We start from the raw sequence: 12,672 nt of genomic DNA, 5'->3' as shown, positions 1-12,672 counted from the left end.
TTCACTCCGGCGCTGCCCTTGCCGCCGGCGACCCTCCGTCCGCCGGAAAAAAGCCGAAAATTGCAGAAAAAATTTAAAAAAAATTTAAAAAATTAAATTAAGCCCAAAAAATTCCAAAAAAATTCTAGAATATTCCTGAAGCCTAATTTAACCCTTTTGAACCTTCTTGAAGATTCATAACATCTTTTGATGAAAATTACATGGCTTTAATAAATATTTACAATTTGAAATACAATGGAAAAAAATTAAATTATATCATTAAACTTTCAAATGGCTAAATCGAAGTCTTAATTACATTCATCCAAAGATAAAATTATATTTAATTAACCTATAAGCTTCATCTATGGTCCAAATAATACATCATCATTCATTCACAATTATGCATACATCATCATACATCAATATATATATATATAATTTGGATCCATGAATGGTGATGATTTTCATAAAAACATGATCTCTAATAATAAATCAAACCATACTCTGATACCACTGTTGGGAAACGTGCAAATTTTAAAAACTTTTTGAGGAATTTTCATACATAGATCTTGATTCATCATATAGAAACAAGTTTTATACAAAAATAAAATATGACGTATAATTCAATTAGTAGATTGAATACTTATATTAAAGGTTTGAGTAAATTTTTAAATCTTTCCTCTAAAGTGAATGTTCTCACTTATTGTAGATCCCTTTGTAAGATCATTTCTCCTTCTTCTTGATAGCCATCTTCCCTTTAGGAATCACAAATATACCTTGATAAATGACCTTGGAGGTAAGGCTTGTGGTAGGCTCCTTTAGAAGAGAAACCAAACCCTAAAAACTAGAGAAAGAAAATATATTCTTTCTTTTCTTCTAAAAAATATACCTTAAAATATACCTGAACCCTTGTATATATAGGCAACATAAAGATAAGGAAAGGAAATAATAAATCCTTTTCAATCTCTAATTCACATATCTCAATTCTAATAGGACTCTAATATTAACTTAGGCTATGGGTGAGAATCCTTTGGGTTTACTATTTTTTTGGTTACTATAAATTAATAATTGGTCTTGTACATTAAACCATGGACCCAATTCAATTAATTTATAAATTAATTTCTACCCCACTAAAAGAAATTAATTGCACTCCAATTAAATAGTAAATAACCTCTAAATCAATGTTGCACTTTGACCCTTCCATGCATAATTATTTATCGAATTATAAAACCATCAATCCGACAACATAATTAATATAATTATTTTGTTACCTTTGATTATTTCCAGCTTGATCAAAATAAAAGTTTGTTTAACAAAAATAATAATTTAAATAAATAAATATATAATAAATCAATTTGTCTAAAAACACACGAAGGCCTTCGAATTTACTTTGTGATCAACCATAATCAATACAGAATAAATACAAGTAGCAATGATGCAAATAGTGAAAATATAACCCTCTAACTTTTAATTACATAATTACCCAAAATGTCGGTCTATGGATTCCGAAAATTCCGTCGAAAAAATCAAAGTAATTACTAATTAATAAAAGAGTTTATATTTCTCTCATGCTTAAGAGTCAAATGCCACAACAGTGATAGGGAGCAATTGCATACGACGGCTCTCGCAATATATCTTAACCTAACGCGGATTCAATTCAAGTCTTAGTTAATAGTGAGTCTATCCATAATTACGGACTATGAATAATTTATGATTATTATTTATATTCATGTATCGATCGCCATCACATACATATATAAATATCTTTTGTAATCAAGTGGACACTATCAATTCCACAATGAATCGAAACATAATACATTGAATTAACCAATTATATAAATTATAAATATTTTAGATATGTCAGAAACATATGTCACTATAATCCAAATAAGAATTTGCTATGCTAAGGCATATAAATCCCAACACCTACATCTTTCCATTCCATTCCCACTTGCATTCCATTCCTACCTCATTCCATTCTTACGCACCAATTAATAATGTTTCGTAGTTTCAATGGCGATAGTCCTGACTCTTAAAAAGACAATAACGAAAGTGATTATTTTGTCACGGACTTGGACCTTTCCGAGCTCACGTGTGGCCTTAAACACGTTCAACCTCCCTTGAATTGTTAAGTTAGCCTACCCGAGTGTGCTAGCTTAGTAAAGACTAAGGCTGGACAAGTGCTTGCTTGTAAGTGTATGTATAGGAAGAGAGTTAGGTCGGTTAGCAAGAGAGTTTGGGAATGTAGAACTTGTATTGCTTACAAAGAGAAGATTACAACTTAGGTTTCTTGGTGAGGAGCAAATGAACTCCCACCTCCTATTTATAGGCCTTTGGCCCTTACAAAAAAGTTCTAAAAATGTACAAGTGCATGCGAAGTCTAGAATGGAGTTCTAGAATCCTCCAAAGAATAATCTATATAACTCTAGAACTATCTATAATGTACAAGACAAGTCTAGAGAATTCTAAACTATTCTATACAACTCTAGACAAGTTCAGAATAGACTAGACAACTCCACACTATTCTAGAGAATTTCGGAAGTTCCATACTTGTGTAGAGAAGTCTAGAAAACTCCCAGTCCATGTAGGCTGCCATCTCATCTTCTGCTGGGCGCCTGCGTGGCGTGACAATTTTCTACAAAAGAAAATGTCCTGGGGTAATTAGCTAAAGGCTTCATAGATTCAATGGCAATACTCTTGACTGAAGATCAATAACGAAATGACTTTTTTTTTTTTTTTTTGGAGGTAACACAAATTTCTTGAATGGCTTTTATGAAGAAGAAAAACCAAGTGAATTTTTCTTGACAGTCTGTATATGATTTATGTGTATTCATAATGCCGTTTTAAATTTTTTTTCGTTATATTTTGATATGTGTGTGCATTTAATAAATAAAAAATAAAATAAAATAAATTTTGACGATGCTGATGGATCATTCATAAAAAGGATAAATTATAATATTTCTGACCGAAAATTGTTAGTCCACGGTAAATTGAACTTCAAATTAAACTCCTCCAAAACACTAAGTTCACGTGAGGGCAAGCACGTATGTGAGTGAGTACGTTTCTTGTCTAGGTAAAATTTTTTTAAAAAAATAAGAAAACAAAATATTCAAACTTTCATTTTCTTTTCTTTGCCTCGACTTTCTCATCAACCAAACGGTTGTTATAGAAATTTAAGCTGCAATCATGATTCGCAGTCGCGGTATAGGTCGCGGTGTAGCGGCCTCTGTCGAATATCGGTGTAAACTGGTTGGTTCATAGAGATGTGTAATAGTATCGGACCCTTATAAAGGGTTACGAACCGACCTATACTACGAACTATGGCTGAAATTGATTACAACTTGTAACATTGAATCAAGGTCCTTGTTTTACAAATGGATAAATAAAATTACTTATGCTACAATTATAATCTATATGAAATTGTAAAATTGAATTTTTTATAAAAAAAATTCAAACCTAATTGCTATAGCAAATTAATTCACAATAAAAATACTGTCACTGATTTGTTCAGGTTATTACTCAACATTTTATCTTACATTCGAAATCATTTATGGATAAGCACTGATTGAATCAAATTAATGTTTTGTAGCATTGAAAACTCTTTAGACCCTCTTTTGCAACTGTTTTTGTTTAGTATTTTTTTTTTTATTATTGCATATGGTGTTCCGTAGCAAAGTAAAATATGGAAATATATTTGATAGCATTTGTTATGATTTGAATAATATCGTGCTTGTTTTCAAAAATGGCCAAAATTGAACACAAAAAATAATAATATTAATATAAATAAAATAAAATAAAATGTTATTGTGAAGATGGAAGAAAAATAGCCAGAATCCAAAATTGCCCATTTGATCAGGAGGAAGTGTTATTCCACATTAGAAGTTTTGTGACAGGTGGAGGACCTAGCCCAAGTTGGGTCTACCCATTCAACATACTCGCCATCTGGTTCGGCGTTTTAGGTTTGGGATTCTCGAGCCAATATTCTTTTCGGACAATTAAAATTTGTTTGGTCATAGACTTATTGGGCTTTGGCCTAGTCCAAAATATTTGAAATCTTGCAAAACCCAAATGATTCGGATTAGTTGGTTCGGAAGGTTCGGGTGGGCAAGCAGTTATGATCTAACTAAAGCGATGTCGGTTCAGCCCGAATCAGTGAAGATGTGTCGGTTTGGGCAGAACGCCCATAGCTGGTTCAGGCCAACCGAACTGATACCATATCTATTCCGAAGCAATATGTCACGGGCCTAGAGATTTGGCGCAGCGACATGGCCCGTGCGGCACCAAGGCGTTGCTTCAACTCGCGTAAGCGCCCTGGTTAGCCACCACGACCTGCCCTCCCAAGGATATATGCTGGCTGGTTTCGGCCTGCCATGGCCTCGTCAGGGGAGCGGCTTCAGCTCCCGACCAGTTTGTGCAGGGATGGCCAACTCCCTTCTTCATAGTCAAGTCCACGACCAGCGACAAGCACCTCGAACTGAACCGAGTCGACCTGCCTGAACTCTGAAGAGGTACCATCCTGTGGTCCTGCACGCCCCTTCCCTAGAACCATTCCCAGTCAATGAATGTTCTTAGCCAACCAGCATGCGTGTCTTCTATACTCATGGCGTCGTTAAAAATCGGATCGTGACAAATAGGTATGGTATCATTTTCTGATTAAAAAATTAAGGCTGTGTTTGGTGGAATGAAACTGGAGTTTTGGAATTAGAATTGGAATTGAAATTAAAATTGGAATAGAAAAAAAAATTTATTTAATTTTCTAAGTTGCTTTTCTCCGATTACACTAATTCCATCCAAAATTTCAATTCCATTTCTACTAAACATAGCCTAAGAAATATATATATATATATATTTATATATATACACTCGATTGTAAATAAATAAAAAATGTCACAACATAAATTACCAATGCCACTATACATGCCTATTAATAATGAATGAAAGAGTATCAAAATTATATTACAGAGAATTGATCGCGCCAACAATCTCATATTCGAGAACAAAACATAAGGGCCAGAATTCATTATACACACACACACCTGAAAATTTTCAAATAAAAATATATTAAAATCTCAGAAAAAGATTAGTTGGGAACCAAAAAGAAAAATCCATAATTAGCTCACTGTCACTAAAAAAAAATTATAAATCAGCCAAGGAGATCAATTTTTGAGCCTCTTTAAAATAAGTTCATCATCCTTCTTTTTTAATTATGCATCAATTTTTATAATTACCTCGGCTTTTATCATCCTAATATTATTTATATATCTCTTTATTTATTTGAGAAATACTTTGTTATTTGCCTTCAAAAGAAAGGCATGATTTCTAAAAAGTCATATTTGGCCATGAGTTCTAAGCGATGACCGGTCTAGAATTTTTTTCTAGTGGTGACATTGAATAATAGTACAATTAATTTTTTTTTGAAACAAGATAATAAATACAAATGGGTAACTGTTGATTGACAAATACATTTCTTTAAAAAAAAAATAAAAAAAAATTGATAAATACTTTAATAATTGTATATGATGATTTTTCACCTTTGGAATTGTTGTGTCTCATTTTCAATCGGATTATATATATTTATGTTCATACATATAATTAAATATGTATGTATATATATATATATATATATAGATAAATAATATACACAAATAAGATTCACACAAACTATTCAATAAAAGAAATGTGAACAATTCTATTTGTTCGCCAATCCTCAAGTCACGAGCCAAGGGCACTGAACGAACCATCCAGTAGGCAGTAGCCCATGCATAAATAAAAATTGAGATCAAATTTCCAACTTCATAAAAGAATTTAAAAACTAAATCTTGCAAAATTTCAAATTTCAAATTTCTCATATCCATCCAAATACTGTGAGAAAAACTTCTTTGCATCCGAGCAATATCCAATTGTTTATTATCGACGTGGGCAATACACATATGCAGGAGCTAGGAAGTGTACTTCAATTGTAACTGGGCATATTGGCCAATTGAGCTCCAATGGCATAATAGACTAAAAGTATTACTTGAAAACTACCAATAGCATAGGTAGGGATGGCAATGAGGTGGCCCTTCTCGTCCTTGTTTTCTCACCCTTTGTCCAAAACCATTTAGCTAAACCCCTAGGGACTTTTTTCGTCCCCGCAACACCTTGGGCTTACGTCCCTAAAATCCGTCCCGCACAAAAACTTAAATGGACCCAAAAAAATGTTTTAAACAGGGCAGGGTGAAAGTGTCCCTACGGACCGTTTTATTTAAGGTTAGTCAGATACCCTACGAGAGAGGATATTTTGTCAATTCTGGGTATAACTGAGGGCTGATTTATGATTCGGCTTACAGCAAAGTTAATTACTCTCCACTAAAAAGAGAAATTTATATACCACCGAGTATGTCTCCCGTCAATATCCAAAGTCCAGTCTGTCTCCACCAGATATAGAACGAGTCCCTTGCCACGGAGAAAAACTTTAATACTCCCGTTATATTGATGTCATGATATTAACGTAATTTGTAGTTATATTGATGGCATGATATCACCGTAACTTACACTTATAATACTCTGTCTGGATTGTCATCTGCAACATCTGTGGCTGAGAGATCACCAAGACTACCAGTGCCATTCTGCCCATTGGTGTATAAATTTAAACTTCTTGTTCTTATTGATATGAAATTTTAAGCCTAAATTTGGATTTCCAATATCAATTAAACCGAATTCAATAATGTTTGGTTTGATAGATTGGACTTGATTTTTTAAAAATATTTTAACAATGATAATAACAACATCAGCCACAACCAAAGGGATTATTAAGCCTAATTTGTATTTCCTCTTCGAGCTTCACTGTGCTTGAAAGATGCAGCATAATACAATGCCTATAAATAACACATTTAGCCTCTGTTTGTTTTGAAGTAAAATATTCTTTCTTGAAAAGTATTTTTATTTTTCAAATAAAATATTCTTTTATTTTTACTTTGTCCGTGTTTGACAAAGGTCTAAATCAAGATTGGGTCGAGTTTATTAGATTGAACATGTAAAATAACTTACCAAAAATTTATGAATAAATTATTTTTATCAAATTTTAATTTCTTTTTCTCCGTAAATATTTTACGACAACCAAATACCATAAACTAAAAAAATATTTTCTAAAAAATATTTTACATCCAAACAAACAGAGCCATAATGCAGACAAAATTTGTAAGAACTGAAGAGCAGAAATTTTTAGATGGTTCTGGGACCATTGGTCTTGGCCCATGTATATTGGATACGTAAACCAAAAAAAAAAGTTCATAGAAACTTACCCATGTTCAATACAATTGCTTACGATGGTGATTTGCCTGAAACCAATGGTCCAATTGCTTACGAAACTAATGGTGATTAACCCGAAACCAATGTTCTCCGAACCATCTAAAAACCACATGTGAACCATAATCATGCCAGATACTCTACAAATCCAAATCAACACAAAAAGATCATCATTCGAAAATATTCACAGGAAGTCCTAAATTAGAGATTCGGTTGCATATTCTACTTGAATCAAGAAGAGTAAAATCATCTGCAATCGCTAAGGGTTAATCCAAAAGGAAGGGAAAAAAAAAACATGTGAGATATCCGAAATCTTAATTTACTTCATTTTCCTTCTGCGATCCTGGGATGAAGACCGAGAGTTGCAACAAGGTGAATAGGAACAATGCCGGTAGTAAACAACAACACCACATATCATCAAGTTTGCAATCTTGAGATATATGTTGTTGTCCTTTTGAGAAATCACAATAATCTGCATCAAAACTTCCAGTAACGCATCCCATAAACTGAAGTCACGGTAACCATAGAGGAGCTCCCTAAACACACAGTACTCAGTAGTAAACGATATCCATGCAAGGCCATAGTAGATATCCTCCACCAAGTGTGACAAAATAAAAAGTGCACATAGATGGAGCAAACACGTTGCGGATTTTGCAAAGCATCCAATCTGATGTTCATACATAGAATTTTGTCCGAATTTACGCCGAGCATGTGCTTCGTATACAATTTGTATGTGTAACATCATCCCAATTGGGAGGATAGTAGATCCAATATTCATATGCCTCTCAAAAACATTCCTTATGCCTTCTATATTAACGAAGCAGCACATGCCAGCAAGAGCAGACACCACTCCATACCAAAACCAAAGTTCACCAATGTTTTCTGCATTTAAAAGTAAGGTTAACTATTGAGCTCACAATAAAATTACCAATATAACAACAACCACACAACAACAATCATCATAAGGGTAAGTTGTAAAAAAAAAAAAAAAAAATCTTTGAACTTGTAGAATGTTGCAAATAACCCTTGACATTACATAACTCCTATCGGATGACAGTGTTTCCATTGCATGCCAAGTGACCAACAAGTGATAGTATTTCCATTGTAGGCATTGTGGAGAATTGAGAGAGATTCAACATTTACGAAAAGTATATCCAAATTTGATAATTTAGATCCATTTATAATTTGTTCTATAACAAATTATTTTTTTTGGATGCCATTTTTTTTCCTTACAAATATCACAAAGAATGATATATTCAAAATAGAGATTAATAGAATAATGTTGCATTAATATATGTGACACACATGCATGCGATTAAAAAATATTATTGTTGCTAAAGAAAAAAAAAATTTCCTAAATGAAAATCTTTTCTATTGTGTCAGAGAATAGGCAAGTGAATTTCTTATTTCTTGTGTACATGAAGGGTAATGTGTAATGAAATCCAAATGAAGATGAAATAGACAGAACCAAAAACCAAACTGAACAAGAAGTACGAAAAAACACTTACCGTTGTACTTTTCTCTGTAGTAGTTGTACTTTTCTCTGAAGTAGTAGGGTAATTTTTCTGATAACCAATATACAAGTTGCATTCTCAACCAATTTATTGATATTTCGCAGCCCATCTGTTATAAACAACATAACCCCAAATTTCATTCGGCTATAACCAATCCCAATTCTACAATTCTAGTACAGGATCTTTTTGAGTTGGCAAACCAATAATAATAATAATAATAATACTTTTAGATGCTTTCACAACACAATATGATGAACAAAAATAATGATAATAACCTTTCCAGTTCTAAAGTACTTCAACCTAATCATCCGAGTTTTTTTCCACAATTTTCCAACAAAGAATATACATTTTCAATAAGCACTTTCACCTAATAATATTTAGGGTTAATTTCACCTAGACCCCCTGAGGTTGGCGCATATTTCACCTAGATGGAGATTTGGTTTTTAGCGACCACTTAAACCCCAATTTGATTTTTGCCCTCAAACACATGCAAATGGACATATTTACCCTCAAAATTTTAATACTACAAAATATCTTTAATTTTAAATGACATAAATGCCCCTCTCTCATCTCTCTCGTCTGTGTCTGCAGTCTCTCACCCACCCCCTTCAACCACCAACACACCACCTCAAAAATGCATAAACACCCACAAACCACCACCTCTGTAATCAATCAAACATACCAAATCCTACACCTAATCACAATCCCACAATCAACGCCCCAATTCACAAAATCGGACCATGTAATCAACAATCCACAAGAAGAAGAAAAAATCAACAATCCACAGCCTGCAAATCAAACCTAAACTCGGCAACGATGGCTGCCATCGAGACCCGCAAGACCCAACAAATCCCGCCGGAGACGAATCCGATCTAGAATCAGACTCAAACCATGGCAAAGACAAGCTCAGCACCCCGTCGTTGGAATTGCGCCACAGGCGCCGATCGACATCTTCTTGAGGAGAGCAATCACGGCGTGTTGGAGGTCCTCTTTATCGCCATCGACGGCGATTGGTGACTGTCGATGCAGATCTTGACCGTCAGCTAGAGGTCCTCCGGCGATTTGCTCTCGATTATCTCCGTCGAGAAGTTCTCGCGTTGCAGAAGACCCAAGCTCAGGGACCGTCCGGATGATAGTGAGCTTGTGGCTTCGGATGATGGCGGCAACGAGCTTGAGATTCAGTCATCCCGTCCATCGCCGAGCTACCTCATCCTAGCCGCTTCGATCTCACAACCGACCGCCGAGAGTCCATCCCATTCGCCGACTGCTGATTTAGTTATCCCGTCCATCGCCGAGCTCCCTCATCCTTGCCGGTCAAACTCAAATGTGCACAGCTGCAGTTCATCCACAGCCATCGCCCGAGGACGCCGTCGCTGTCATCTTAGCCGCCGCTAGTCATCCACGGCCGAACCGATCTCCCAACCCCCGACCTATATTCGACTCCCCTGTTCTATTTATTGGGCTCCTCTCTCTCTATATATGTGAATCATTCTCTCTCTATATATGTGAATCATTCTCTCTCTCTCTTCACAAATATCAGAGAGGTCTCACTTTGCCAATCTACACTCTCGCCTCACTTCCCCAACAGAAGATGGTGTAGGTTAATTGGGACGATTGTCGGAGAGGAGGAGGAAGATGAAATGTGTGTTGGGGGCAGTTTAGTCACAAAAAATAGTCAACACGAGGTCAAAGGGTAACATAGTCATTTAACACTAAAAATTGACATTTGGGGTGTAAGTGAAATGTTAAGCCACTAATTGGGGTTTAAGTGGTCGCTAAAAACCAAATCTCCATCTAGATGAAATATGCGCCAACCTCAGGGGGTCTAAGTGAAATTAACCCTAATATTTAAATCGCTCCTTTACCCAGTTGTGAAGATTATAACCACTTTATTGATCGGTCTGGGGGGTTTGTTAAAAAAAAAAAAAATTTGTTCAAAATAATGTTAAAGAGGTACCAAGGGCAATAATGTATGAACATGATCAATACTTCTACCTACTGAAAGAGGTAATCATTGTAATATATATATATATATATATATATATATATATATATATATATATATGTTTTCTCATTTTTCTCAACTGCCAAACAATTGTAAAGAAAATCACATCCACATTGGAATATATAAAAATAAAATATAAAACAAAAAACTTTTATTTTTTTCAACACCATATAAAAATAATAATAATAATAATAATAATTAATGCAAAAACTAAAAAAAACACCGTATAACAATTGAAAATTCATCTATTAAGCCATTGTCAGTGGAAAAATAGGAGAAGGAATGAGATTGTGGAGATGGAAAATACTGAAAGGGTGTGGTGTGAGCAGGAGAGGGAGGTACCGGAATTACGAGGATGTAAGAGATTGTAGCCTTGTAGGCTCTTTTTTAAGTCCTAACTGTAAATTTTGTTACTTCTAAATCTTCATATTTTATAGGCACTTAAATAGTCTATATTTTATATTTTATATTTCAAAAGGAGTCGTCGCTGGGTCTGGGTCACATTCCTTGCAAATAATTATACGAAAGAGGCGACTTTCAATAACAAGAATATAATATATGTACAATATTATCGAAAATTAAGTTGGAATATTTTTAAGATTTTAACAAAAAAAATATAGGTAATTTTGTAACTAAAAAAAATTTCAGAGCCTTTACAGGTCCCCAGTGTCATTGCAAGTAATTGACAAACAAACAAACAACTACATACTCCACAAAAATCTAATTGCCGTAAAACCAAATTCAACATGGAATAACTTTTCTCATAGTTCATGCCTTAAAATCATAAATTTCTCTTTTTTTCATTGACGTTTGGGTCTTAAATTCATGTTAGTATGTACAAATTTTGAAAATTAAGAATTAGTATATGGAACAATTTATTTGGGGGGGGGGGGGGGGGGGGGTGGTAAGTAATTGTTTATGAAAAAAAAAAATAAAAAAAAATAACTCATTACACAAAAAGTTAATTCTCTGAACCCAATTAGAGGAGATGGTTCGCAGAGCCATGAAAACAACAAGGGTCTACAAGTATTGGGCTAAGCTAATTTTTTTCTTTTTTTCCAAACCCAAGGTCATAAAGATGATAATTTTATTTCCTGATTTGAAGAAACTCATATGTATAACAAACATATATATAGATTACATACCTTCGAAACAATTACTGGAACAGGCAACAGGCAATAGATCTATCGATTTGAAGACGAGATTCAGGGTCTGCAGATTGTGATGAGAACGGCAGGAAGGGTTTGGAACAGAAAATCGGTTTTGGACAACCGAAGTAATTTAGGCTCTCTCTCTCCATATATATATATATATATATGAGGAGGAGTACTAGAGTGCGCTCCGCAATACTAATCACGCAGTGCCCACTAAGATTTTAGAGGCCCACTAGGTTAATTAAACAAGAGAGAGTACAGTAATAAATTTCACATCACAGTAATAAATTTCAAACCGCTGTCAGTGTATAAAATTTAACAAAATATCAAAAAAATAAGGGTAATGTGCAAAAGAAACCCCATAAACTTTACTCTCTCTCCCAAAAAACCTCTCTGAATTATTTTTTTAACAGAAAACCCCCTAAACTATCACACTTTTTACAAAAAAAGCCAGGTGACACTGTTTCAGTAAATTTTGGCCGTAAAATAGTCACGTGCATATGCTGTAAATTGAAAATGCCAATCCTACCCTCTTTCTCTCTCTATATCTAAATTCTTTCCCAAATTACAGACATTGGACCCTGCAATTTATTGTTCTACAATGAGACATTCACCAATTTGGGAAGAGAACTCAGCGTCGGAGGCACGACACCGGTGAACTGATTGTCCCGGAGCTGCAAAACGAAGAGATTCGCACACTGAGACAGGTCCGGGATAGGACCCGTGAACCATC

The 12,672-nt window shown here is 34.5% G+C and overlaps 1 protein-coding gene across 1 annotated transcript; it reads right to left on the bottom strand.

The window, feature by feature from the left end:
- Positions 1 to 7,382: 7,382 nt before the first annotated feature.
- Positions 7,383 to 12,094, bottom strand: LOC132312030 (uncharacterized). Its single transcript, XM_059810241.1, has 3 exons — positions 11,931 to 12,094; positions 8,775 to 8,889; positions 7,383 to 8,148 (listed from the first exon to the last, which is right to left on the bottom strand). Exons 2-3 carry the CDS (start codon positions 8,887 to 8,889, stop codon positions 7,586 to 7,588), a joined length of 678 nt encoding a protein of 225 aa, XP_059666224.1. The 5' UTR covers positions 11,931 to 12,094; the 3' UTR covers positions 7,383 to 7,585.
- Positions 12,095 to 12,672: the final 578 nt, after the last annotated feature.

Source organism: Cornus florida, unplaced genomic scaffold (genome assembly GCF_030987335.1).
Source record: "Cornus florida cultivar Cherokee Brave unplaced genomic scaffold, ASM3098733v1 CherokeeBrave_3.0.0_Hap2_Chr06, whole genome shotgun sequence".
Taxonomy (NCBI): Eukaryota; Viridiplantae; Streptophyta; class Magnoliopsida; order Cornales; family Cornaceae; genus Cornus; species Cornus florida.
This window is presented reverse-complemented; position numbering and strand designations above follow the sequence as displayed.